The following is a 27,795-nucleotide window of genomic DNA, read 5'->3' as shown; positions in this document are numbered from 1 at the left end:
GAAACTTCCGGGAATGTCCGCACTCCCGCGTTCTACCCGACCGCATCCGGCGGCAGCCCGGCCTGTGGCTCCCCCTGCGGGCGACTCAGCGGCGTGCATAGTCGGGCCGGCTGGCAGGGTGGGTGGTGGGTCGTGGGTGGGGGAGGGGATGAACCGAGTCCCGGGTTGTCTGGATGAGGGATCGGGAATGTTTGGCGAGTAAGATTCCAGTCCCTGGCTCTGCAGCGGGTCCCCTACCCCCATCTACGTCGGTCCCCAACTTCGGGGCTTGGACTGAAAGAACATCCCGGGAAGAGGCCTATCCAAATACTCCCAAATTCTGATCTTGAAGTCGGAGGCACCCGGGGAAATTCGTTCCTATCCTTTGGGTTGGAGGCTGCCTGACCCCAACCCAGTGTGGTAGGCCTTGGGAAATGTTGCATGGAGGCGAAGGCGCTAGGCGTTGAGCCTCCCTTCGCCTTTCCACCTTCCAGTGGGGTGCCGAGGCTTGGGCAGCATGACGACGGAAACCTTCGTGAAGGATATCAAGCCAGGGCTCAAGAATCTGAACCTCATCTTCATTGTGCTGGAGACAGGTAGCTGTGCTAGGGCGGTGGGCCCACGGCACAGGGTCGCGGGGTGGGCGGGCGGAACCAGGAGAACACCATCTCTGTCCTTAGCTTGCATCCGGATGGTAGGGCCCGCCCCAAGACACGGCTTTCGCCTGATCGTTCTCTAAGTTGTGGTTAGGTACAAGACAAAACTCTCGCCAGTGTTGCCACGCGGGCCTCTTTCCACTCAGGGCCCTCTCCATGGTGCTGGCCCGTCCACAATCCCCTTCCTCCACTCCCACTCCATCCCCGCCCAGGGATTTGGGCTTTGGACTGTTTGTACATTTTTTCCTTCACTTTCACAACATCTAGATCTCATCCTTAAGACCACCTCCACCTATTCATCTGACCATTTCCCCCACCCCCATTAATCTGTTCCGTCCAGGCCGAGTGACCAAGACAAAGGACGGGCACGAGGTTCGGACCTGCAAAGTGGCAGACAAAACTGGCAGCATCAACATCTCGGTTTGGGACGACGTGGGCAACCTAATCCAGCCTGGGGACATTATCCGGCTCACCAAAGGGTAAGCCAGCCAGGGTCACCTGGCTATCAAAGGGCAGCAGCAGTCGGGGGGCGGGGTTAGCAGTCCCGGTAACTTTTGCGAGGACTCTGAATCTTGCTTTTGCCCCCACAGGTATGCTTCAGTGTTCAAAGGTTGTTTGACACTATATACTGGCCGTGGGGGTGATCTACAGAAAATTGGAGAGTAAGTTCTGTGAACTGGGATAAAGTACCAGGCCAAGGGGGAAATGCGAAGGTTTGCAGGGAAGGAGCCTAAGGGTTTGCAGCCCATCTTGTATCAGAGCCTTTCTGAGGTCTCCAGTACTGACCCCAGAGAATGGGTCCAAGGCTTTGGCTGTTGTCTCCCCTTGCAGATTCTGTATGGTTTATTCTGAAGTTCCCAACTTCAGTGAGCCGAATCCAGAGTACAGCGCCCAGCAGGCTCCCAACAAGGTGGTGAGTCCCACAGCCATGATGGTAGGGAAGGAGGGCAGGTCAGACCAAGAAACGGTAGGAAGCAGGGACTGACTATATAGTTTGTGCCTTCAGGTGCAGAACGACAGCAGCCCTTCGGCCCTCCAGCCTACCACTGGACCCCCTGCTGCTTCTCCAGGTAAACCTGTTCCCTTCCCTCCACTGGTCCCCCTAGCTCCCTCTTTCTCCTCAGTCTGTTGTGTTGCTGTTAGCTGCCATTGGGTTAATTCTGACTCATGGCAACCCTATGGGTGTCAGAGTAGAACCGCTCCGTAGGGTTTTCAAGGCTGTGGCTTTTCAGAAACAAGTTACCAGGGCTGTCTTCTGAGGCACCTCAGAGTGGGTTTGGACTGACAACCTTTTGGCTAGTAGTTGAGTGTTTAACCATTTGTGCCTCCAGGGACTCCTTCCCTCAGTCTGGATAGGTGTATTTCCCTCATCCCTTTTCTCACAGTATATCCCTCTCCACCTGATTCTTCTCCAAATTCCCTCACTTTTGATACTCTTTGCCTTCACCTCTGTGGCGAAGGGATTTGGGGATCTGTTTCTACCACTGATAGAGCTCAGGCACCTATTTGCCTCTACCATTCAAAGGCAAAAAGGAAGATAACTTCACAAAGATTGCACTCCTTCATTCTCTAGCTTCTTACTGCTCCTTCTCCGGCAAAACCTTGCTATTTTCCTATCTTGCCCATTATGATTCATCACAGGGTTCTGATACACTGTTAATTACGTAACTCAACATGGAGTCCACCACTGCACAACTTGAGAACACTAAATAGTTTCCTTTTGGGGTCTCCACCCTTCTTAAAATAATGTCTAGGCCATGATTCTTCCATCTCATGTATCTCACCCCCACTTTTTGGTCTCTTGAGAAATTGGGACCTTACTGCAGATCACCAGCTTTTGATGAGAACCACTCACTGATGCACCTCCTTCACCAGTGCATCTGGTGTCCCCTGGCTTCTCAGGAACCTGGCATTTACTGCTTTTTTCTCCCCCCTGGCTTTTGACTCTAGCACATCTCCCAGCTGACCCTACTCCCTGGGTGTTTGGTTCTCTCTTGCCTCTGATCAGTCTCTTAGGTTTCTCTTCTTTACCTCCTCCCAGTTTCTCCCAGTGACATTAGGTTTCAGGCTGCCTCTGCCCCTCTTCAGTTTATGTCTTCATCCCTGGTTACCATGGTTTTCAGAATCGCTTGCATATCAGAGCCACTGAGGGGCATGGCATTTTTTTGAACACCATAAAATAACGACATTTAATTCTACCACAAAAATTAGCATACATGTTTCTAACAGAAAGTACTTCTATTACATGTTTTCAGGTGACTGTGACTCAGTAATTTATGAAAATATTTTTAATAAGCTACATTTAAGCCTGTTTGCCCTGATATTCATTTGCCACATGTTCATGTTGTCATCTGCTAACATGTACAAAAGGTTTAACAACAACCACCAAAAAAAAAAAAAGGCATAAAAACTTTAATATTGACTTCTATAGATTCACTTAACTTTTTCTGTGAATTGGACAAATGGCGGCATCGTTCTTCAGTTTTGGCAGTAAATATCTTAGTTCCATGGAGCAGCAGCGTTCAGTAGGGATATATTTTGAGAACCATTAGCCTATGACTTCTACCCCGTGTCGGGTTTGTAGCGTCCTGTGTATGTGAGAGGCAGGCCTCTGTCTTCATTTGACAAATTTATAGAGCGCCTGCTATGCACCAAGGAATAAAACACAACACCAGCCTTTAGGAGTTTGTACTCTATGAAGGAGACAGACACACAGAAAATACACTGTGAGTGAGTGCAATGATAGTGATATGCAGAGAATTATGGGACGTCTCACATACCTGGCTCCAATCAAATATTTAAAATACATACAAAAATGTTACTTGTCATTACCTTTAGGAGTGAGATGATGTGTAATAATTTCTTTGCTTATACTTACCTCTACTTTTAAAAATGAACATGTATCATTGTGACATACGCACAAATAGACATACATATATGTACATATACCGTCTTTTCCCTTCCTTTTTAAGATCCTCCTTACATTTTAACACAGAAATGTCAGGCCCTTCCCATGTTTCCCGAGTTTTACAGTCACTTTGGTAAAGGGACATGTAGGCCCTTGAGCCTGCAACTAAACAGCTGATTCTAGGTCTGACTTGAAATGATACAGAGATGATTAGGAGAGAAAAAATATCATACTAGGGTTCATGTGGCGACTTCCAAAATGATTGTTGAATGTTCTTGAGTGCTCCAGTCATACTCACAATCTGCATTCTTTTGCACTTGGTCCAGTCAGCATTAAGGTGCAGCTATGCTTGGTGAAGGGGGTGCCCTAGGGTCACACTGCCTTTTCTGGGGCATGGAGGAAGGCCCTTCCCCCACTTTAGCACTCTAATTCCTGTTTCTTCCCCTTTTTCCACAATTAGCCTCTGAGAGCCAGAATGGGAATGGGCTGAGCGCCCCGCCAGGTCCTGGTGGTGGCCCGCACCCTCCTCACACGCCTTCCCACCCACCCAGCACCCGAATCACCCGCAGCCAGCCCAACCATACATCTGCTGGCCCTCCTGGCCCCACCAGCAACCCTGTCAGTAACGGCAAAGAAACCCGAAGGAGCAGCAAGAGATAGCAAAACACTCCTCATTCCTTCCTGCCACCAACTGCAACCCAGGTGTCTCTGCTGGAGAACAAGACAGCCTTCTTACTGGGCTGCTAGTTTGTGGGGAGGGGTAGCGGTATCTTAGCCACTAAACTTCATTGGTGGGGCAGTGAGCAGTGGCCTTATCTTCCCTAAGCCTGTGTTTGCCCCTCGTCCAGCTGAAGCTGCCTGTCCCTTGGGACTCATAGCACTCTGCCCTCCTTCCTCTTTAGAAGCGACAGTTACAGTCTATTTCTTGTGTGTGATGTGGGAGCCTAACTGAAATTCCACTTTCCTAATAAATGTTATCATTCTGCACTAGACTCCTGTGCTTTTTGTGGGAAAAGGAATAGGTCAGCAGCTGGGCATTTGGAAAGGTGGGGTGTTCCTGTGAGATAGGAAGGATACAGAAAAGGAGGTCTAAGCAAAGCAGGCCTGCCGCTTTAAGGTGGTGTCCCTCCCCTATCCGCTCCCTGCAGGTGACCCTTGTCCGCCTGCCTACTTACCCCCCACAAGCTGGAACCAAGAAGGCTGTGTCCCCCTTCCTCTGGGCGTCCTTCCCTGTCTCCTGCCGTCAGGTAATGCCAACCTTGACCCCCCCCCAACCAATTGCCCCAATCAACCTTTGCTCCCCTGATCTTAAGCCAGATCAGACATCGGAGGGGAGCCCAGATACTTCTTTCTTCTACCCACAAGGGCTTCCCCTTCTAATCACCGATCCCCAGAGCTCTGGCTCCCTCTTCCTGGGGCAAGGAATTGCTAAGAGCAGTTTCCTTCCGAAGCATCTGAGATTTTCACTGATCTGCCTCTTCACCCTCCTCCCCAGCGTAGGAACACCTGGGTCCAACTTTCCCAGGACATGTGGGGGTGGGGATTGGAGGTGAAGCCCAGTGCCAGATGTAAGGTAGGTGAGATAGGAGTATATGCAGGGAAAAGTTAAAATGGTACCAGCTGGGTTAGGGATAGGGTGAATTATTTAGAGAAGAAAACAGCTGGGCTTCTCCTTAGCCATGTGGCTCTTCCAGGGGCAGAGGGTGGCCCCTCCCTACTCAGGGGCCCAGCTAAGACTCACCTTTGACCCCCACCCCAGAGACCAGTGAACCATTAACTCCTCTCTGATGTGAGCCTTCCCACTCTGGCCCCACCTCTGGCCCCGCCCCAAGGTGGGGGGGCTAGAAAGCGGGGGCTTGTTGTCAGTCTCAGCCTTCTACCTGACGTGGCCTCCGTTCCACCTGGGCACCTGGTGGCTGAGACCAGGCTCCCCACCTCAACCCTCACCCAGGAAAATCTTCACCTCCACTGCAAGGCCTGACGGGTACCCGAGGTGAAGGCTCTCATGCTGCCAGTGGGGTGAGGCCTTGGAGATTGAGGGGGCAGAAAGATGGGTCAAAGTGGTAGAGGGGTGGGATGTGAAGAACAGGGGAGGGCCAGCTAGCTCTGGATCTGGTGTGGGAAAGAGAGCTCTGGGTCAGGGCAAAGAAGAGGCTGCTCCAGGAGATGGCAGTGGAGGGAGGGAGGGGGCTAGACTGGGAGCTCCTGCTGGATTCAAATTGGGAGAGCAAGTACATGGAGTAAGGGTCCTCCTCTGGAGAAGAGAGCAGTAGCTCTGACCACCCCCTCCGCCTTACTCTTCCAGGGCAGTCCTCAGGATGTTCTGGGAGAAATAGCAGCCCGAACCAGAGCCTCTGATCCCTGTTTCCCCAATGATGGGGTCCCCAACGAGTCACCTGCTGGCTGGCCTGTGTGTGTTGGTGATCTTTGGATGGGTAGGGGGCTCATCCGCCAACCTGGGCCCTGCTGAGCAGGAGCAGAACCACTACCTGGCCCAGCTGTTTGGCCTGTACGGGGAGAACGGGACGCTGACTGCAGGGGGGCTTGCGCGGCTTCTCCACAGCCTGGGGCTCGGCCGGGTTCAGGGGCTTCGCTTGGGACACCATGGGCCTCCACCTAGTCGGGCTGCACCCCCAGCTGGAGACAATTTCACACACAGGTACTAACCCCTTCTCATACCCCAAATGCCACATCCTCCAGCTCCTCTCAGTGCTTAACATCAGTCTCTACTTGCCTAGTTCTGGCTTCTGAAAATTAGACTCCTAAAATTACAGATTCTTCAGGACCCAACTCCTCACATTCTTCCAAGCCCCTCTTGCCTCTATTGCCTTCTAATTCTCTCCTCCAGGTCCCTAGGCCCTTAGATTCCCAGCCCTTGGTCCCAATGCTGAATGTCTCCAGGCTGACTTGGCTCCTAATTTGTAGCATTTTTGGCTGTCTTCCCTCTTACTTCTAGCCTTTACTCCTAGGCTCACCTATAAATTGACAATTCCCTTATATTCTCTGGACTGATGCTACGTGGTTTCTGGGTCCCAGGAATCCGAGCCAGTGGCTGGTCCTCCCTTTTCCCCCACCTTTGTGGGAGCCTCTCAAAGGGGGCCAAGAGAACATGAGCGAGAATCTGACTTGCTATCCCATCCATTCCAGGCTGCAGGACCCTGCGCTGAGTGTGGATGTCTGGGCAGGGCTGCCTCTGGGTCCCTCGGGATGGGGTGACCTGGAGGAGCCAAATGCCCCCCACACTCCCCGTGGGCCAGCCCCCTCGGGCTTGGACCTCTTTCACAGGCTTCTGTTGCTGGACCATTCACTGGCTGACCATCTTAATGAGGATGTGAGTTTGATGATCTCTAGAGATTGGGAAAGAGCCAATGGGATTTAGATGGCCTGAAATGTTTAGTCAGTAATTTAATAGTTACCAGAAAAAAAAAAATCCCAATCTAATCTTAGGGTATGTTGTTCCAGTAGAGCAAGTGAGCTCACACCCAGAGCTCCAAGACCCAGTTTAGGGGCCATACTTGGCAAAATAGAGAAATCAGAGAAGCAGCCCAGGATCTGGGGATGGATACCTGGAGAGGAGATCTGCAGGGAGCAGATGGCTGTCTTCATCTAGAAAGACAGTGACCCTGTTCCACATACACCACAGGGCAGCCAAAGCTGCCTGACCACACACAGCAGGCCCAGTGACCTTCCCATCACATGGAGCATCCAGCCAAGACTGGGCAACCATGTGACATGGGAGGTGGGGCAGCATTTCAGGTTCTTTTGTCTCCTAAGATTCTGGATTGGAGGGCAGCTCCGTCACCAAACCCAAAACCACCAAGGCTTTGGAGGGAGGGAGATGATGGCAATGTTCATCAGCACCCAATTTGCATGTGGATTGGATACTCACTAATATGTAACACACATTGATTGTACATACCTGTCTCTGAGGCACCTGGCTGTGTGAGCAAAGGGGACCCTGGGAGAGAACTGGGGGGTCCCTGCTATGAAAGGACAGACCTGAAAGATCTGAGTCATAGTTCTGGGTGATTCCCCGATATATAACCCCACCTCAACTCCCCTAGTGTCTGAATGGCTCCCAGCTGCTGGTCAATTTTGGCCTGAGCCCTGCTGCTCCTCTGACCCCACGTCAGTTTGCTCTGCTGTGCCCAGCCCTGCTTTATCAGATTGACAGCCGCGTCTGCATCCAGTCCCCCAGCCCAGCGCCCCCACGGGATCTACTATCTGGTCAGTGGGTGAGAGTAGGCGGGGGAGTGGGCACCATGCCAGGGAAAGAGGTTCCCTGGGGTCCTGCCTCTCCTTGCAGCGTCCCTCTGTACTGTCTCCTCTCTGGGCCCCTCTCGTCCAGCTCTGGCTGACTCCAGCCCCTGGTCCTCCCAGCCCTGGTTCATAGTGCCCTGGCAGTCCTGTTGCTCAGCCTCCCTGCTCCCCTCTCCCTGCTGCTGCTGAGGCTCCTGGGACCTCGTCTCTTGCGGCCCCTGCTGGGCTTCCTGGGGGCCCTGGCCGTGGGCACTCTTTGCGGGGATGCGCTGCTACACTTGTTGCCACACGTACGTGAGGTCCAAAGCCTTCTTTGTCACCCTGCCCCCAGTGGCGGCCTACCTCCATGTATCCAAGGTGCTCCCAGCCACAGGACATCCCCTCCTCCTTCCTGCCAGCTCCTGTATCCCAGTCCCTCCTAAAGGGTGGTAAAGGTGTGCTACCTCCTCCAGGGGAAGGGGGTGCTGCTGGATGTAAGGGCTTCCGGGGTCTTCCCTGACTGCCTCTCTATCAGGCACAAGGAGGGCAACATACAGGGCCTAGTGGGCGACTGGAGGAGGACCTGGGTCCGGGGCTGTCAGTGCTCGGAGGCCTCTTCCTGCTCTTCGTGCTGGAGAACATCCTAGGGCTTTTGCGGCACCAAGGACTGAGTCCAGTAAGTGACACACACCTTTTCCTCCTCCTTCTACTGAGACCAGAATTCCAGGCCAGAGCTAGCCAAACACACCAGGAGGTGAGGCAGTGTGCTCCTGGGTCTCTGGTGTTCGCCTGATTGCGCAAAGCTAACAGGGAGTGGGTAGAGGCTCCTCGGCGTAGACCTAGGACTTTGGGCCAAATGGGCTCCTTCCCTGAGTCTAAGTCAACAAGAAATAGAGGGAGGTGCTGGCCTAGGAAGAAGGTAGAGAGGCCAAAGAACATCTCCAGGTGTAGAGGTGGAACCAGGTGTTCATTTTCCCAGTTGGTGGCCTGGCCACCCCTTAGTCCCCAGCACTGCTGCCTCCTCCACCAGGAGGGATGACCTCCTATTTCAGAGTTGCTGCAGGTGGAAAAGACAGGATCTCCAAAGACCAAATGTGGACCCAGAGGATGGCCATGGGACAGCCCTTCAGCCCCTGCAGGCACCTCCAGGTGACTAGAGAAAACAGTTAATAGGTTCCCAGCTCAAGTCCTCACTTGCAACTGACACTGTTCTTATCCGTCTCCCTGCAGAGCCAGGGGCTCAGGGCCGGAGGGAGCAGGATAGCCAGCCAGCCCCTCCTGGGCACCCAGGCCACAGTCACGGGCACCAAGGTGGTGGTGGTACCAACATCACGTGGATGGTCCTCCTGGGAGACGGTCTGCACAACTTCACTGATGGGCTGGCCATAGGTGCGGGGGACAGAATGGAAGCCAGCTGGCCAGAGGGGAGGCCAGGGCTCCTGGTTATCAGCTGGGGCTGGGTGAGGGTCCCGGGAAGGTGGGGAGACCATGTGCAGACTACAAAGGGGATACAGGACCCTGCGCCTTCACACAGCATCCTCCTGGACCGACCACCTCCAATCCTGCCCACCCCAGGTGCTGCCTTCTCAGACGGCTTCTCCAGTGGCCTCAGCACCACCCTAGCAGTCTTCTGCCATGAGCTGCCGCACGAACTGGGTAGGACTGGCAGGAGCGGGGTGGGGTGGACTCCAGAAAGGAGGGACCTCCAAGCGGCAGAACTTGAAGGCTGCGGATGACATGGGAGAGGGCAGCCCCGGCTTATTCTCTCCTACTCTATCTTGTTTCCCCAACAGGTGACTTTGCAATGCTGCTCCAGGCAGGGCTGCCCTTTCAGCGGCTGCTACTGCTGAGCCTGGTGTCTGGAGCCCTGGGACTGGGTGGTGCAGCCTTGGGAGTGGGGCTCAGTGTGGGCCCTGTCCCCCTCACCCCCTGGGTATTTGGGGTCACTGCCGGGGTCTTCCTCTATGTGGCCCTAGTGGACATGGTAAGAGATGTGGGGTAGAGCAGAAAAACCAAGGGAAGTGGGGAGGTGGGTGAGGAGGAGAGGGGGGGCATCAGTCCCTCCACCTCCATCTACCTGAGACCGGACTGAGAGCTGGGGCAAGGGTTTTAGACAACAGGCCTACAGGAGTCTGAGAAACCAGGGACTGGAAGAGTCTGGGTGGGGGCTGCTGATACTTTGACACACTCCCTCCCGTTAAGGGGTGAGAGGCCAGGCCAGGATTCCGACTTTCTTCTTTCCTTTCAGCTACCGGCCCTGCTACGTCCTCCTGAGCCCCTCCCTATGCTCGATGTGCTACTACAGGGGCTGGGGCTGCTGCTGGGGGGCAGCCTCATGCTCACCATTGCCCTGCTGGAGGAGCAGCTGTTGCCCCTGGCCTCTGAGGGCTAACAGGGGCCAGTGGAAAGGGGTGCAGGCTGCCCTTCCTTCCCCCTGACCACAGGAATGGAGGCGGGACACAGGGCCAGTAGGAGCAATAGGATTTTAATAAACAGAACCCATCCCAAAGCCATGACTACGACAGTTGTACTTGCACCGAAACAGCATAGAAAACCAGGGTGGGGTGGGGGGAGGGCTCAGAGCAGGCTAGGGGAGGACATGTGTAGGGCCCAGAGGGTGGAAGGGATGGGGCATCAATCTGCAGGGAGAGCATTGTGCTTTGGCCCAGGGAGGTGGGGAGGGAGGGGCGGGGCAAATGCACAGGTCCCCACTTTTTCCTGCTGTCCTCAGCACCCAGGGGATACAGGCATCTGGGCAGATCTGCCCTTTATTGCTGCCCACCAGCATTAAACACCCCGACCCCAACACTAGCACCACAGGTAGATGTGGGGCAGGGAGAAGGACAGGAATGGGAAAATTGCTTAGAGAAAGATTCAACTAGAATCCAGTGAATTGTGCTCAGTTCTCTTTACTTCCTATAACCGAGTACATGGGTCACAGGGTGGAGGGTGCAACAGGACATGGAACATGCCCTCTGTGCCCCCCAACACACACCTGCACACAGGATGGTGGTGTCTGCAGCATCACAGGTCATGCAGGGTATGGGGAAGGGGAAGTTCACACATACATAGACGCCCATAGCGGGTACCAGACAGAGACCACCCCTGAATATACACAGCTGTACATGGGGAACCCCCAGGTCCCCACCCCAACCCTCTCCCCGTCTTGCCATCCCCCAGGCAGGGAGAACTGTATTGCTTTGAGAGAGCCACCCTGGGGGCTGCTCTGCCAGGCACCCTCCCCTCCCACCCACCCCCATTTTGGCACATCTGCAAGACACACACGGCAGCAAGAGTAGACACCCTCCCTCCCAGGCTTCCGTGGCTTGGGGTTGGAGAAGGGAGGAGGGGACTTCATCCTCCATCTTTCCCCTAGCCCTTCCCAAACCCCTGCCAAACCCATTCCAGCCAGAACCCACCCCCGCCCCCCCAACACACACATACAAAGCTGAGCTATCCAGGAATACAGGGGAACAAGGAGATTGTCTGGGAGGGGAGCAGAGGCAGTAGGGGGAAAGGGCTGGAAGCAGAGACCCCACCCTGGTATGGGGGTAAGACTGGCACAACAACTACTTTAGTGCAATTGGAGAGGGTGCCCGGAGTGAGGGATGGAGATGGGAGGGGAAGGCTCTCCCCAATCTCCCTGGGGGCAAAGTCAGGCTTCTGGACTCCCCAGGGAAAGGGCCCAGCAGGAGTAAGCGAGGGCCAAGGGTGGATCCTCTCGTCACCCGCCACCCTCTGCCCTCCCAAATGCAGTGACAGTGTCCCCCTCACACCTAAGTGGGCAACAGCAGCCTCGGAGTCAGTACCTTCAAGTAATTCAAAGAGCAGACCCTCCCCACCCCAGCTTCCTCCCATCTCTGGAATTTGGTCGCTTCTCTAGGGGTTGGGTCAGGAGGAAGGAGTCCCCAAGTCAAACCCTTCCCTCTCTACCTCCCTGTCCCAGACCACTGGGCTTGGTCCTCAAAGATTCCTTACCTCCACCCTTGCCTAACCTGGGTCAAGGCAGTGGAGGGCTGGAGCCACCACAATTAGAGGGGAAGGGGCCGTTTTGCTCCTTTTCCCTCCTTCTGAAAACGTAGGGTTCAAACTAGATAGAATGGGGGCCCCATACTGGTTTGCCCCAGGAGCAGGGTTTCTGGGTTAGGGTCTGTAAGGCTATTTTCCTTTGCGGTGGGAGGAAGGGATAGGGGATGAACACTGGGTGTCAGGGGAGGAGGAGAAATGGCTGAGTGGGGAGGAGGAGAAATGGCTGAGTGGGGAGGAGGAAGGGGCCCCTCCTGCTGGAGCATGAAGTCCTTGGGGTCATTTGAACAAAGAAACACTCACATGCATAATATACTGAGTGTGCCTATCCCCAGCTCCTCCAGCCTGACCCCAGCCCCACCTCTCAGGGCCCCTTCTAAGACCCCAGAGGAGGTTTTGGGGATACAGCTGTAGAACCCTTCACTCTGGCCCTACCCACCCCACCCTCAGCCTCTTCTCCCCTTCTAGGCCCAGGGAGTAAGAAGGTGCTCGGGTGGGCAGACAGCGGTGGAAACAGTATTGAGTTTTCCTTTGGTTACATATTGAAGGCAAAGGTGAGCTGGACTTACAGTCAAAACGGATAGGGGTGAGGAAGGAAGAGGGCCATGGCTGGGGATAGAGAGGGAGGTAGCCCTCCTCAGCCCCTCCACCCCAAGGAACACATGTCTAAGTGGGGTGGCAGTCCCTCCCATCTCATCTCTCCCACCCCCCAGAGCACCAAACAAAAGGAGAAGCCCCCTCCCCCAGGGGCTGCTCCCCACCCCAACCTGGGCTGTACATTCAGTGGTTTTCAGCAGTCCTATGGCTCAGGGGGCCACGGGTGGGGGAGGTGGCCCATCAGTCTCGGCTGGACAGTGGCAGTGACCTGGGTCTGTTGGTCCATCCTGGGACCCACAGTTTGTGCCATTTGTTTGTCTGAAGGATAGTACACAATCCTACCAAAGCCACCGCCCAATCAGAAACATCCCCCCAAATATCAGAAACTAAAAACTGGCTCTTTCATCTCGTCCTCTGATTCATATGTCTGTTTCCCTGTCTCCTATGTAGCCCTCACTCTGTCTCCTTTGCTGGGACCAGGGGTTGCTCCCAGGGTCCTCACTTAAAATAGGCCTTTTCACAAAAGTGCTTATTACTTGAAGCAAGTGCTTTAGAGCTGCGGTGGGGAGAGAGGGAGGGGGAGGAGGTGAAGGGCAGGAGATGTTTCCTCCCCACCCTACCCCCTTAAGATTGGGGGTATTCTGCCTGTTTTACTTCTCCACACCCGTTTAAGTCAAAGAGGTTTTAAAAAAAAATCTTAACATTAAAATAAATATGCAGTGGCCATGAGAACGATCAAAATGCTTCAAAAAAACCCTAGAGGCTGGGGCACCTGGGATGGGGTATAGGATTTCCTTTGGCATAAGGAGAGGAGGCTGCTTGTCCTCCAGACCTCCTCATAGTCACATGAGGAGGGACAGAGGACTCCCCACAACCTTCCCCAGCACGGCTGACGGTGTGCTGAAGGGGCCACAGGGATGGGCAGCCACCAGCAATCTCATCTAGCAAAACAATGGGGCTCCTGACAAATACTCAAGAGTCTTCCTGTCATCATCAAATGTTGATAAAGGAGAACACGACTGATACCCCCAGAGTCTCCTCTGGAGAAGCCATCTCCCTGCCCCCCTGCCCCCTACCACCTAATTCCCAGCACCAAAATAAGAGGGGAGGGGGGCGGAATGGGAAGATTTCAGGAGAGAGAGTTGACGTTAGGGGGCAAGCTTTGCAGAACCAGCAGGGGTGGGGTGGGGGGGCTGCAGCCCTTAAGAGAGGTCACATTGATTGTCGTAGAGGGGAGGACAGGATGTGAAGGGAGGTGGGGAAGAGGGGCGTCGCAAGGCCCTTTGGCTTTGAAAACAAAAACTAAAAGCTGCACAACCCTTCTCAGCAATAACGGTCATTTGGAAGCTTTGAAATGGTGCAGGAACTGAGGGTTGAGGGAAGCAAGACAGAGACATAAGGGGTAAAAAGGGACCGCGGGCGGCACGGGGTAGAGTAAGGACTTGGCCAAACACCCCAGGCTTCAGGGAACTGGAATGAGGTATGGTCAAGGGTATCGATCTGCTGGGGAAGGAGGGATCCCTGGGATGCCCCTCTCTCCTCAGCCCACCCTTGGCAAGCATTGCAAGACTTTCAGGGAACAAATTGAAAAGTGGCTAATAGTGTATAAAGCAAGCTGGGGTGAGGGGAGGAGGCCAGGGAATCCCCCATGGGGAGAGCCCCTGTACTGTGTAAACGAAGCCTGTCCAGTTCTCAAGGGACAATACTGACAACAGCCAAACTGGGCAAGGATGCGCTGTGGGGGTGGAGGGGGCTGACCTCTATTCAAGTTCTGTGTCTTGGCCCCTGGCTGAGGTATTGAGTGTGAGGAAGGGAACACTGGGCTGAGGGAGTGGGTCCAGCTGTCCAGGAGGCTTAGCTAGGAGATGGATGGACAGGGCATTTGAAAGGACCAGGGCCAAATTCAATGCTACATTTAGAGAGAAAACTGCCCCCTCCTCACTCCAGCCCAGTTTGGCTTTTGGGTGCAACTTCTAGGAATCTTATCAGCACAGCCCCAGCTCAATCCCATCTCTCCTTAGTGCTGGGAGGCAGGGCCAGGCTGCAGTAACCATTCATCACTCCCTAGGCCAGAGCTTCACCCTCACACTGGAGGGGAGCCTGGGTCCCGAAACCAAGGTCCCCAGTCTGCCCTGCCCCTCCCACCATCTTTGGCTTCAGATCAGGAGTGACTGGGGGGAGTGGGTACTCTGGACGTAACAAAAGGGTGAGGCAGACAGGGGGCACGGAGGAACTATGGGATTGGAGGGCACAGGAGGAAGAACACAGTCCCTCCCTCCACATACATGCAATTACATGCCTAAAACACATAGGACATACTAGGGCTGTGGTTTTGAAATGGGCAGGAAATTAATTTGATTTTTCCCCTAAAGGATAAAATGCTCACTTAAAAATTCATGACAAGCCTCAAACTTAAGGGAGGGAATGGCCACAGGCTCTGCCCTCCCAAAAGAAGTTAAAAGAAAGAAGCAAGGTTAAAGTGCGTGGTCAGGGGGCCAGGCCAGGAGTGGGGGAGGGAAGAAGGGAGGGGCAGGCTGTGGGGGCAGAACCAGCCCTTGATTTGCATATGAGGAGCCAGGGGAGAGTGCAGGATTGGGGCCCAGGTACAGTAGTTGCTGCTTCAAGTGTTTTGCGTTTGAACTTAAGGGGTGATGGGTAGGGAAGTGAGGAAAAAGCTCCAGGCCCCAGTGCTAAATACCCTCCCCCCTCGTCCTCTAGCTGCCCCAGAAGGGGGAGGGGGCACCCCCAGAGTGCTCACACAGTACCAGAAATTAAGGCTTCTCACTGCTGCAGGGATGGAGGGGCCAGACGAGCAGGGAGGCAGTGATGGGTATGGAAGAAGAGGGGGGTATCAGCCTGGCAGGAGGGACAGGGGGAAGGGGGACACAGAGGAGAGCCAGAAGGAAGAGTGAGAAAGCTGGCAGCAGAAAGGGGGAACTGAGAGATGGGGTCGAAGAGAGGGAGAGCCAGGCATTTAGCAATCATTTTGGGACACTTGGCAGAAGGGGTTGCCCTGGGGGTACTAAGGGCCTGGGGTGCTCCCTGTCGGTCCCAGAGCCCTGCCAGGCCAGGATGGTGTGGCAAAGGGGTGAGCAGCTGCTCCCCAGTGCTTCTTTCCCCCCTCCACCTCCCTACCCAGTCGTGTTCTCCTTTAAAGTGCCCTAAATGTATAGACTTTTTCTAAATAAATAGAATAAGATATCAAGCCACCGGCAGGGGGAGGGAAACTGGAGGGGGGCTACTCCGAGTAGCAGCCATCTAACCCAATGGCGCCGTGCCGCTCCTGGCTGTAGGGGCAGGAGGCCCCATGGGGCAGGGCACCGCAGCCACCCACCGTCTTGGCTGCTGCGATGCCGCAGTTCTTGAGCAGGCTGAAGCTGAAAGGACTGACGGCGTCCTTGGGTGGGAAAGGCTTCATGGTGGAAAGGATCAAGGCCAGGCAATCTGCCACGTCTTTGTTGGGGGCGCAGGCCAGTGCTGGGGTGTGACCTGCAGGGCAAAGTTCAGGGAACTGAGGCATAGAGCCCTACATCCTGGGTCCCCATCCATCCTCACCCAGGCCCTGAACTCCCTTCTTGTGGAGGTGAGCGAAGCAGGCAAGCACTCTGTGTGGTCAGAATTCAAGGGCTATGAGGATACAGGGACACTGACAGGCAGATTCTCAAAGTGTTGAGGCGGGGAGGCAGAGCATGGGGGACAGGAGGCTGGGTATGTGGATGGGGACAAGAGGCTGGGTGTGTGGGTGGGGACAGGAGGCTGGGTGTGTGGGTCTTCCTGAGGGCCCTGCTGGCTTTACCCAGTTCTGTCAGACTCCCCTCAGAGACCCAGGCGTAGTGGTGTTGGGTCCCTGCTCTGAAGAGTCCCTTTGGGAAGAAAATCTAAATTTTATAGCACAGTTAAGAAGTCACCTCCTGAAGAATGTCCCTGACCCCAAACCCAGGAAAAGCTGGGGGCTCTAGACCCCACCCACCTTCTTCATCCACAGCTAGCACTGTGGCCCCTCGACTCAGCAGGGCCTGAACCACAGAGGCTAGACCATTCCGGGCAGCAATGTGGAGAGGCCTTGGAAGGAAGGAAAACGAGGGAGACTGACATTAGTGTGCTCCACTGCGAACACTGCGAGCTCCAGAGGGTTCATGGAATTTGAACTACTCTCTCTTCACCCACCTGCCTCCCCAGCCAGGAGCCCCCTTCCCCAGGCACTCACATCTGCAGCGCACTGTTGGTAGCATTGATAAGGCCAAGGTCTTGGGTTTCTGCCAGGATCATGAGGGCACACTTCTCATGGCCCTGAGGGAAAAGGAGCAAAGAATGGAGACTTGTGAAGTAGAAACATGACAGGCAGAGGAGCAGGAGCTGGGAAGGGTGGCAGGGGGACAAGAGCTATCCCACCAATTAGACAGGCTAGCTTCTGTTCTAGTCTTCTCTTCCATTAAGCCAGACCTAGCCCCCATCATGAAGCCCTACTCCTTGTATCAGACAGCCCACCACCACTCCAGGCCGTACCTTGCTACAAGCCAAATGGAGGGCAGTATTCTTGTTCTCATCCAGCACAGTAAGGTCTGCCTTCCCTCGATACAGCAGAAATTCTACAGGAGAAAGGTGACAGAGAGGGCTGACCCTTCCCTCCAGAGCAGCAACAGTCCTGGCTCTCTACCCTCTATCTGCATAGACTCTGGATCTGGTCCACAGAGGGCCAAACATCCAAAGGCATCCCTCCTGCTTTCTGAGCCTCGGCCCATTCAAGCACCCACACACAGGGCTGGCCCATCTTGCAAAAACCCAAGGGGAGCTCCTCCCTTCCACACACGGCCCCAACACACCCACAGCAGCAGTCTGCCCGTTCTCAGCTGCCGTCATGAGCGCAGTGCGGCCAGTGTGGTCAGTGGCGTTCACCTCGGCTTGATGCTGCAGCAGCATCCGGAGCCCAGAGACATTGTCCGCGAAGGCAGCGGCGTGAAGGGGGGTCCTGTGGGGTGGGGGTCAGGGTAGAGTGAAGTAGTATGGAAGGATCTTCAGCCTGAGCCAAAAGAGGAAGACAGAGGCTCCCCAGGTTTCTCCCTAGGCTTCCATCACTCACCGTCCTTTGGCATCTCGGCTGTTCACAATCTTGGCACCCAGAGCTCCCAACAGCATCTCTGTGGTGCTGTCCTGGTTATTAATTCTGGGGGAAGAGGGAGGAGGGGTCACCAGGAACGGGCAAGGGAAATGGACCACCTGTCATAAACCCAGGCCACTGACCCTTGAGAGGAGTATGGGGCATAGGAAGGGCCTTACACTGCACAGTGCAAAGGAGTGAAGGGGTTTCCTTCCAGGTATGAAAATGGGCTGTGTTCAAGTAACAACTCCAGACAATCTTCACGTCCTAGGTACGAGGAAGAAAAAGCGGTGATCAGAGAAAGGACATGTTCCTTCTATCTGTTCTACCTCATCTCTTGACACTCCATTCCACTCTCAGGTTTCGATCAACTCAGTTCTCCCCCACAACCCACTTGTCCTTGGTCTTAGCTCTTGTCTGCCCTCTCCTACACCCAACCCACACATTCCTGCATCTGCTGAGGGCCCCAGACCCTTACCAGTGTAGGAGGCCCAATGCATGGGCGAGTATCCACTATAATCCACCCCAGCATCCAGGGGGTCTGTGGAAAGGGCAGCCTGCAACAGGGTCCGCAGTATTGCAGTGTGGCCGCAGGCCGAGGCCAGGTGAATAGGGGTGCGGCCCTTGAAGTCTCGGCACAGCACAAACGCATCATGGTCCAGCAGGGCAGCCAGGCAGTCCTCACAGCCAGTCACTGCCTACGGGTGATATGAGGGGTCAGCAAGAGGGAGGAACCACTCCCTATTCACTGGCCAGCGCTGAGGGCTGGCCCAGGAGTAAGAGCAGGACTCCAATCTTTGTCTTCAAAACAATGACTTTTAAGTGTCAGGGATCAGCATCTCCTTCCTTGTCTCTCTCTATGCCAACAGACAATCAGGATGGCAAGAGTTAATCTTGGAGCTCTGAGTAGGAGACCAAAGGAGGAGAAAGAAGACTAAGGGATCAAAGAATGGAGGCAGGTGATGGTAGAGAAGATAGGGGTAGTGGCCTCACTATCCAATGGGACAGGGCCAGTAAGTGATCTCAGGGAGGAGTCTTGGTAGTGAGCACATGGTTGAATATGATTACAGAGAAGGTAATTACAGAGCTAAGTAAGGCCCACTAAGACCCTGGGTACAAAATTCTGTCAGCCCACCTGCTAGATAGTCTGATACCCTACTGCTGGTGGGTCCTGTGCTCCCACATTGCAGGCCTATCTAAGAGGGACCCCACCCAGGGCTACAGGAGCTCACTCACCCCGCGGTGGAGGGCGGTGCGGCCCCGGAGGTCAGCAGCATCAGCTGTGGATCCTTTCTCTAGCAGCAGGTGTACACAGTCCACATGGCCATTCATGATGGCCAGCATCAGTGGGGTTCTGCAGAGGGGGCAGGAGAAAGGGTGAGGGTCTGGCAGGGATGAGAAAACCTGTGCCCCACCCTGTGCCACACTCACTGTCCATAGGCATCCATGACATCTGTGATGTCAGCTCGTTCCCCACTGTCGATCAGCAAGTGCAGGGAATCAGTGTGACCAGAGGCAGCTAGGAGAAAAGGAAGCCAACATCAGGGAAGGGCCAGGGTTGGGGAGGGAGGCCAGGTCCAATCTAAAGGTCTCTGTTACTTTGTTAATTGTCCTTGAGTCGATTCTGACTCATGGTGACCCCATGTGTGCAGAGTAGAACTGCTCCATAGAGTTTTCAAGGCTATGACTTTTTGGAAGCAGATCACCACTCCTGTCTCCCAAGGTACCTCTGGGTGGGTTCGAACTACCATCCTTTTGGCTAGTAGTCAAGCACTTAACCATTTGTACCACCAAGCTGCCTAAAGGACTCTAGGGTGGAGATTACAGAAAGGCCTGAGGTAGGGAGAGGTCTTTGGGGATAGTAAGCTTCCAAGCAGGACTTAAAATCTCCATCCTTCTCGCCCTACCCCACTTTCAACTCAAGCCCATCCAGTAGGAATTTGGGGACCAGTTTTCAAGGCCTGGTGTGGAAAGGAGTGCTAACCAGCAGCATGCAGGGGTGTCCACTTGCGCTTGCGTTCCTTGATGAGGGCAGAGGCGCCATGGGCTGTAAGCACCTCCACACACTCAGTAGAGCCTCGCTCAGTGGCCAGGAAGAGCGCGGTCCGGCCCTTGTGGTCCCTTACATCCAGATTCACCAGCGTCTCGGCCAGCGTCTTCAGGGCTTCACAGTGACCGTTGTAGGCCTGGATCCATGCAGGCAACCAATGGACACAGCTCAGAACACGCCTTTACCCCCTCCCTGCCACACCCTGCTCTTGGGGTCCTGGGAAGGCTCATCAGGCCTCCTGCCCCTCCTCTCTCCATATCACTGCTTGTTCCATCACAAGAAGGCAGAAGTAGGATGGATTCAGAAGTGCCAGGACCTTCGCATGGCTCTGAGCACAGGCAAGGACAAGGAAGGGAAGAGGAAGACACTTGGAACTCACAGCTAAGTGCAAAGGACTGACTGGAATGGTGCTCTCCACATCTTCGAGGCAGTTAAAGGACATTTCTAAGAGCTGCAATGGACAGGACAGTAAGTGCTGGGGTGCTGGAACTCCCAGGATACTGCCCCCATCCCTCAACCACAGCAATCCTTAAACCCTTTATTTATACACCACATTTAAGTCCTAGTCTCAACCACCCCTTGGTTTCGGAACCCATAAACCCAAAGGCAGGCAGTGTGCCCGGCCCCTTCTGCTCCTCCCAGCCCAGATCGGGTCAGACACATACCAGTTCGAGGTTCTGTCTGTTGCCATAGGCGGCTGCATAGTGCACAGCTGTGTAGCCCTGCCTGTCCCGCAGGGAGGGGTCTGCACCGTTATCCAGTAAGAACTCCAGACAGCTGGGGAGCCGAGGGTAGACTGTGAGGCAGGAACAGACCCAGCCCTAGGAGGGGCAAGTTCTGGGAGGGGCAGAGGAGAGGGGCGAGGGAGCCCCTCCAGGCCTACTCAGCCAACACCCATCATCTGCTCTAGGTGGTTTCTCTAAATCCTGCGAATTCTTCAGCCCCAGCTCCTCCTCAAGGTCTGCCCTGAACTGCCTTCCTTTATCCTTCGAACTCTCTCCTAGAGAACCTAGAACACAATTATCTGCTACCAACCTTCTGCTGGTTAACTCCGGTTTCCAGGTATGCTTTCCCCTGACTAGAATGCCTTCTCCTCCTAGGTCATCTGAAGAAGTCCTAGTCATCTCAAACACAGTCCCAGTACCTTCTCCACTGTGAGGCCTTCCCCAACCTTCCCATTTAGGTGTTCCTCCTCTGTACTCCCTTGACACCCTTCTCATAGCTTAGTAGTTATCATAGTAGCAGCAGCAGTAATAAAGTATTTAGCACTTAGTATGTGTCAAGCACTGTTCTAAGCACTTCATGTGTATTAAATCATTTAATCCTCATAATGACCCTATCCAAAATCAAACCCATTGCCTTCAAGTGGATTTCAATCTCATAGCGACCCTATAGAACACAGCAGAACAGTTCAAGGAGCTGTTGGTGGATTTGAACTGTCAACCTTTTGGTTAGCAGCTGAGAGCTTAACCACTATGCCATGAGGGCTCCAATGACCCTATCAGGTAGATGCTATTTTTATCCCTACTTACACGATTGAGGAGGAGCCCTGGTGGCGCAGTGGTTAAGAGCTTGGCTGTTAACCAAAAGGTCAGCACTTCAAATCCATCAGCCACTCCTTGGAAACCCCTTGGGGCAGTTCTACTCTGTCCTACAGGGTCACTATTAGTCAGAATTGACTTGACAGCAATGGGTTTGGTTCGGGGTATATGGCTGAGGAAACCGAGACACAGGGAGGTTAAATAATTTGCCAAAGGTCACACAGATGAGCTTCTTGGATTTTAGATGTCTTTAAAAAAAAAAAAAAAATTTATTTTAGAATAGTTTTTGATTTACAGAAAAATTATGAAGACAGTACAGAGCGTTCTCGTACACCCCTTGTCTAGCTTCCCCTATTATAAACATCTTACATTAGTATGTGTGAGTGTCCTTTTATCTATTTTCCCTGCCAGATTATAAACTCCCAAAGGGAAGGCATTTGGAATAATTCACCTTTATTTTTAGCACCTAGCACAGTACTTGGTAACAGTAAATTAATGCTTGTGGGATAACAAATGATTTTGTTATGTGTATGTATTTCTGATCTTTTCAAGACTACCCATTCCTTGACGGAGGGAACTGTGTCACATACTTGTCTTGCCCACACTGCTTAGTACATGGCTAAACCCAGAATGCTTGAGAAACACTGCTGGCCACCTGCGGGAGAGCAGCAGGGGAGTGGCAGTGGAGTCAGAGTGGGTGGGAGGACAGTATGATCAGAGTCAGCGTTTTGGGAAAGTTGAGGCAAGTGCATTCCAGGAGCCTTCCCAGCTACTCACAAGAAGGCCTCCTTCCTACGGGACTCCTTCAGTGGCTCATCCTCTTCAGCGTCGTGACTGGAAGCTGAGTGGGGTTCCGCTCTGGGGGAAAGAAAGTGATGAAGTCGGGGAAGGCTCAGAGAGGTGAGCAGGGTTGAGAACCGCCAAAGTGGGAGTCTACCTCCTGTAAGTGTCAGAGGCGGCAGCATAGTGGAGGGGAGAGCAGCCTTTACAGTCGGCCTCATTGACGCCGGCCCCAGCAGTCACCAGTGTGACCGCGCACTGGTAGCTGCCGTTCGCGGCTGCATAGTGCAGTGGGGTCCTGAGGGAGAAGCGAAGGAGGAGGGTAAGTGAAAGAATCAGGGACAGATCAAAATGCAACCAGATGTGTAGCCAAAAACTGGCTTGTAATATCCTCCTCACTTAGTCTCCCACCCCACCTTCCCCTCCAGTTGTCTCTCTAATCAGACATTCCTGTGTATATCCCCCCACACTAACACACCTTCCAAATTTGTCTCTCCTCCTCAAGTCAGCTCCACTGCTCAACAGCAAATTAAGACATTCAACATTCCTGAAAGGAAGGAAGATGCGGGATGAGAGTAAGAGCCTCAAGGAGAAGCCACAGACCCAGGGAGGGGCTGAGGAAGGATGGAACAACAGCCCCTTATGCTGTTACTATTTCATTATGAGAGAGGGAATAGATCTGGATAGGAATGAACCAGGGGCCCAGACCCCTGCCCGGCTCTCTTTTCAAGGCTTGGAAGAAAGGCAGGAGAATTCACCCTCCAGAAGCAGCAGCATGAAGACAGGTGCGGCCAAGGTTGTCAGGAGTATTGATGTCAAACCCAGCCGAAAGCACATGCTCATTGCTGAGTGAAGATACAATGCTGTACAGCTGACCTGGAAGGGTAGAACATCACAAATCATAACAGATGGCACAGAGCAGGGAGGGAAGGCCTCTGTTTTCCTACACACCTACCCAGCCCTCCGGCCCATCAGCACATACCTGAGGAAAGAAGCTTGCGACAACAGTCAGAGAATCCAAAGAGAACAGCTAAGTGCAGGGGGAACATGTCGTGGATGCCGCGCCTGGGGAGAAGTTGAAGACTCAGTCCTGGGGTCCAGAAGGTGCAGTTATAAATCTCTTTTCTGTGGCCCGCCCCCACCAGCTGAAGAGTCAGAGTAAGAGACGGCAAGCTTCTTTATGCCTCCATGTTTGATGTAAGAGGTCTGTGTAGATCTGAGGTGACCCAGAAGTTGGGGCCAGGGGCCCTGACTCACCGGGCGGTATCCGCGCCATTGGTCATGAGGGTGCTGATGAGCAGCTCGTGTCCGTAGCGAGCAGCCACGTGCAGTGGCGTGTTCCCAAATTTGTCAGCACAATCAATCTCACTGCCTAAGAGGAGGATACATGCTCACAAACTCAGGCAAACCTCAGGCTTAAGGCCATTTACACTAGTTAGCTACCACTTATTGAATGCTTATTATGTGCCAGGTGGTGGGCACTTTGTATGTATTATCTTATTTATAACCCTAAAAAAGGCAGAGCAGGGCCCATTTCCATAGGTACCTTGCTCAGGGATCCAGGTACCCATCTTTATTGGAAGATGGAGTGGGAGGTGGCATAAGGAAGGAAGGGGGTTTCTAGGCATGAGGTCCCTGGGGGGAGGAGGAGGAGGAGAGAAAGCAGTTTCCAGAGTCCATACCATTCTGGATAAGGATCTGGGAGCGGGTGAAACGGCCGTGGATAGCAGCCATGTGCAGAGGACTCTTCCCTTCTTTGCTCTGTGGAAACACGGTATTTTTTAGTACAAAGCACAGAGGATACTCTGTTCCCCCTTCCAAAGGACACATCGACACATCTCTGTGGACAGAGTGGTCATATGGGCATCTTCTCGGGCCACATGCTGTTGAGTCTCTGGCAAAGTCTGTTCACCTCAGGAGGGACAATTCCCCAAGAGAATTATCCAGAAGGGATGATACAGGCAATACACCCAGAGCTAGGTTCCTCTTCCCACTGATCTTAGCCTTGCCCCTTCAGGCACCTGGTAGTTGACATCGGCCCCGTTATTGACCAACAGCTCCAAGCAGAGTGCTCCATTGGTGGAGACTGCAGCTACATGCAGTGGTGTGAAGCCTTTGTCATTCGGCTGGTTGACATTGGCTCCTGCATTCACCAGCTCAATAGCCACAGCATCCTGGCCCAGGTAGCAGGCGATGTGCAAAGCTGTGTTTCCAAAAGCATTGGGCTCATCGATCTGGATTTCCAGGGGTGAGGGTAAGGGGTAGGGTATCAGTTTAAACAAAGTAGAAGCTGGCACGTATAGCCTAGAGAATACCAGAACTCCAACGACTATCTCAGTCCCCTTAGGTTTCTGACCCAGAAGACCGAGGACACTATTACTTAAGGTAAGAGTGATTCAGATGCTCTCACAAATCCCCCCAACTTCCCAAAACCACACCAACAATCTCAGCACTTTCATTTCTCCGTAACAGACTCTGCCCTCTAACTCCCTGCCCTTAGTCCCCAGCCGCTGCCCTGACCTCAGCTCCCATCCGGAGCAGGTACTTCACCACTTCAATTTGGCCACTGGCAGCAGCTGTATGGAGCAGCCCATAGCCCTTGCGGTCCTTGCAGCCAAGGTCTGCTCCCCGTGCCACCAGCAGTTTCAAGACCTCCAAATGCCCTGGTAAAAGAGAGAATGCTCTCAAGGAGGTAGAGGGTAAACTCTAAGGCCCTGAGTTCCTCTCCCCCAAAGGCCACAAAACCCCATACTCCTGCAGAGAAGTCCTATATGTAAAACTCCTGCTTTTCCCATGAATTCTTTCTCACCTAAAAAAGCCGCCCAGTGCAGAGGCTGCCGCTCCTTTTTGTCGCAGACATTGAGGCTGGCTCCCTTGTTGAGGAGCAGATTCACCGTCTGTAGCAGGATATGGAAGACACCTATTCAGAGCCAGGCACATGCCCTCAACCTACCTAAAAGCAGAGGCCCCATTTCCTGAAAAAGCTGAGGCAGCCCAATGCCTTTGTCCTTGACCAGAACAGTGTGAAGAGCTGGAAGGGACAGAGGAAGCAGGTACTAAGAAGGATATACCACACTGACGTGGAGGTTCAAAGGAAACTCAAGGGAGTCTCCCTAGGCAATGGGGTAGTTCTTAAACTCTTCTGAGTCTTTGAACATGTGTTGGAAGACATGGATTCTCTCCTCAGAAAAAGGTATGTACACAAACATTTTGCATGCAACTTCCAAGGGTGCATCAACCCCCTGATGTCCAAGTCAACTAGTTCAACCATTCATTTGGGGCTTTAGCCCAAGTGTTTATATAACTATCTGGGCTTCTCCCCCACCAGACCTGATGGCCCAGAATCAGGGAGACATGCGTCGAAAGGGATGGAAAGGGAAGGGACTAGGTTGGGCCTGGATTGGAGCAGTCCTCACCTCAAGATGCCCACTATGCACTGCATGGTGTAGGGCACTGCGCCCGCTCCTGTCAGCCACGTTGAGGCTGCTCAACAGGGGTGCCAGAGCCTCAGCACACTTGGTGGCCCGGTTGGCAGCAGCCACATGCAGTGGTGTCTGCCACAGCTTGTCTCGGGCATTCACATCTGCCGAATGTGCCAGCAGCAGCCCCAGCACCTTCTGTTGAGAAGCAGGAGACAAGAAAGAAGATAGAGAGGCAGTGGGAGGTAAAACAATGGGACATGGAAGGAGGAATAGGTCAGCATTGCACATACACCCCCATTGCGCCCAGCATGGAGTCTCCACTCAATTTTCCAACATACCTAGCCTCTCAATACCTACTTCCCATTTTCTGGATCTTCTTAGAGCATCTTACCTTGCTGGGGATGACATGAATCCCTTATTCTTCCTCAGACCACCTGGTATCACTCCCCAACCCAGACTCTGCATATATTCACTCGCACATACATCCACTCCCAAGCAAACCCACACATGTAGGGGATTCCAACCCCCTAGTACTTCTAGGAAATATAAACTCTTCTGCTACATTAATGCCCTGAACACCCTCCTTCAGTCCTTCCATGGGTACCAAGACCATTTTCATTACCTCTATAAACAAACAGATATTGGTCTCTCACCAAAACAGAGGTTAAAATGCCTCTCCTAACCATCGCCCACTTCACTCCCACTGGCTTCAGACCCTCCCCTTGGTGCTGGAACCAGGGAAGTGGCTGTCTCATCAACAGAGAGGTCTCCTTTCTTCCTCTCCAGAGTTGATGGGATGAGGTCTGTTTGGCCCCTGTGCTGTCAGTTTTCCTGCTGCTTGAGGGGCAGTGATGCAACACATCGCTATCCCCATGGTCCCATTGGAAGGAAAGAAATCTCAGTGCCCAAAGGGGGATCAGACTCTAAGGTGGCCCCCTGGGGAGGGATGAGTCACTCAGGCCTGGCAGCAGGGCCCCCTGCAGTCTGCCAGCCTGGTGTTAAGCTCTCCCTGACATCATATCAGCTGGCAGCACTCAGCCCCCCTTCCCCGCAAGTTCCAGGGGTAGGAGGGAGGGGCCAAGGTCTGATCATCTCCCTACTTGGGGGTAGAACAATTTATAGGGCAGAGGATTGAGGTACTCCAACCTCAACCTTCACCTTTAATCAACTCTCTCTTGGAAGGGTGAAAGGAGGCAAAGGCCCATACCTCATTTCGGGAGGCAGCGGCACGGTGAAGAGGGGTCAGCCACAGTGTGTCCTTAGCGTTGACATTAGCACCTGTGAGAACATAATTCCCTTTTTTTGATGAGAGGTGGGGAAGAAAGCCAGTAATCAGGCCAGAGAATCTGGATGCCGCTGGAGCCTCCCCTGGACCAACTTCCCAAGAACAACCCTTGGATATAATGAGTGGAAGAAAAGACTCCTCCCTTCTCCTCCTCCCGGAGGTGCCACACCTTCCAGCTCCCCACTTTCACCTGACATCAGTAGCAACTGGAGGATGGGGACATCGCCTACGTAGGCAGCAGCATGCAATGGGGTTCGCCTCTCTTGGTCCTGGGAGGGCAGAAAAGAGTAAGGGCTGAGGAGAGAACTATCCTGGCTGGAGGACCACAGGCCAAGTCTTAATGCTCCAGGCTCTTCGCATGGGCCCTGCAGCCTCCTAAATCCCGATGCTGAGAGTCTAAGACAAGCACTTGAGGGTGGAGTCTGGGCCATGGCCCGGGAAGCTGCTCCTTCTTCCAGGAGGGGAGGGGGCGCTGCAGACCCTGATGGTTGAGAAGACAACACCTTTTCTGGGCATCCCCAGACCCTCTGGTGTGTACTCCGAGCCTGATCAGCTCTCCATCCCCAAATGCAAAGCAGATACCCACCCCAGGGTGGAAAGATCTGCGGCCTCAGAGCCCAGGAGGCACGGAGCCGCCCCACTGACGGGGAGGGGTCCAGAACACCGGACCCCGGACTCCGGGTTCGCCATCCTCCCGCTCCCAACTCACCAGCACATTGATGTTCTCCTTCTGCGAGAGGAGGGAACGCACTTCCTCCACATCTCGGCTAAAGATGGCCTGGACCAGGGGCGGCTGCGGGGAAAACCGGCGGTCAGGGAGCGGGCCGGAGCAGCAGCAGGACCCGAGGGGGGGCATCCAGGCTTGCGAGGGAGGCGTCGCTGGAGGGGCTCCGCTCTGGGGGTCCTGCCTGCCGTGGGTCCCCCTGGCGCCTCCGCCAGTCGTCAGGCCCCCAAGGACACCGGCTCGGATGAGAGGAGCGCGGCGTGGGGCGGGGCGGGAGCCGCAGGAGCCCCGGGCTCTGGCCCAGCCTAGGCCGCACATCCTCGGGCTCGCGTGGCGGCGGCGCCGGGCCCTGGAAGGAGGAAGCGGAAAAAGGCAAAAGAGCTGACCTGGTCCGTGATGCTGAGGATCCCCATGGCCCGGCCCGGGCTCCGTCCGCATCGAGCTCCCGGCGGCGGCGGCGGCGGCTCCACCGGGGACACGGGGCGGCCCA

At 54.1% G+C, this 27,795-nt stretch overlaps 3 protein-coding genes across 7 annotated transcripts; 2 read left to right on the top strand and 1 right to left on the bottom strand.

Moving 5' to 3' along the window:
- The first annotated feature begins 9 nt into the window (after positions 1-9).
- NABP2 (nucleic acid binding protein 2) lies at positions 10-4,533 on the top strand. 3 transcript variants are annotated; one of them, XM_010597969.3, is made up of 7 exons: positions 10-118; positions 474-575; positions 976-1,114; positions 1,226-1,297; positions 1,467-1,548; positions 1,642-1,705; positions 4,004-4,533. In XM_010597969.3, the coding sequence occupies exons 2-7, from the start codon at positions 497-499 to the stop codon at positions 4,201-4,203; spliced, it is 636 nt and encodes a 211-aa protein (XP_010596271.1). In that variant the 5' UTR covers positions 10-118; positions 474-496; the 3' UTR covers positions 4,204-4,533. The 3 variants fall into 3 exon arrangements, with proteins under 3 accessions (XP_010596271.1, XP_023413316.1, XP_003405174.4); XM_023557548.2 differs by lacking the exon at positions 10-118 and adding an exon at positions 170-198 and having other exon boundaries at positions 1,467-1,545; XM_003405126.4 differs by lacking the exon at positions 10-118 and adding an exon at positions 178-198.
- Positions 4,534-4,650: 117 nt separating this feature from the next.
- Positions 4,651-10,334, top strand: SLC39A5 (solute carrier family 39 member 5). Its single transcript, XM_023557557.2, has 11 exons — positions 4,651-5,562; positions 5,849-6,202; positions 6,691-6,874; positions 7,608-7,770; positions 7,924-8,093; positions 8,318-8,458; positions 8,835-8,931; positions 9,013-9,171; positions 9,358-9,438; positions 9,576-9,766; positions 10,031-10,334. Exons 2-11 carry the CDS (start codon positions 5,916-5,918, stop codon positions 10,172-10,174), a joined length of 1,617 nt encoding a protein of 538 aa, XP_023413325.1. The 5' UTR covers positions 4,651-5,562; positions 5,849-5,915; the 3' UTR covers positions 10,175-10,334.
- ANKRD52 (ankyrin repeat domain 52) lies at positions 9,295-27,795 on the bottom strand. Of its 3 annotated transcripts, none has more exons than XM_023557517.2 (28): positions 27,692-27,795; positions 27,291-27,374; positions 26,772-26,850; positions 26,504-26,574; positions 25,291-25,491; positions 24,684-24,771; positions 24,395-24,537; positions 23,896-24,108; positions 23,557-23,635; positions 23,132-23,246; positions 22,857-22,939; positions 22,633-22,750; positions 22,353-22,421; positions 22,032-22,172; positions 21,872-21,952; positions 20,219-20,330; positions 19,933-20,004; positions 19,488-19,689; positions 18,935-19,022; positions 18,740-18,857; positions 17,982-18,201; positions 17,683-17,770; positions 17,486-17,569; positions 17,229-17,374; positions 16,912-16,994; positions 16,613-16,695; positions 15,740-15,894; positions 9,295-9,508 (listed from the first exon to the last, which is right to left on the bottom strand). In XM_023557517.2, the coding sequence occupies exons 1-28, from the start codon at positions 27,716-27,718 to the stop codon at positions 9,402-9,404; spliced, it is 3,150 nt and encodes a 1,049-aa protein (XP_023413285.1). In that variant the 5' UTR covers positions 27,719-27,795; the 3' UTR covers positions 9,295-9,401. The 3 variants fall into 3 exon arrangements, with proteins under 3 accessions (XP_023413285.1, XP_003405176.1, XP_010596281.1); XM_003405128.3 differs by lacking the exon at positions 9,295-9,508 and adding an exon at positions 16,376-16,467 and having other exon boundaries at positions 11,225-15,894; XM_010597979.3 differs by lacking the exon at positions 9,295-9,508 and having other exon boundaries at positions 11,225-15,894.

Source organism: Loxodonta africana, chromosome 4 (genome assembly GCF_030014295.1).
Source record: "Loxodonta africana isolate mLoxAfr1 chromosome 4, mLoxAfr1.hap2, whole genome shotgun sequence".
NCBI classification, from domain to species: domain Eukaryota; kingdom Metazoa; phylum Chordata; class Mammalia; order Proboscidea; family Elephantidae; genus Loxodonta; species Loxodonta africana.
This window is presented reverse-complemented; position numbering and strand designations above follow the sequence as displayed.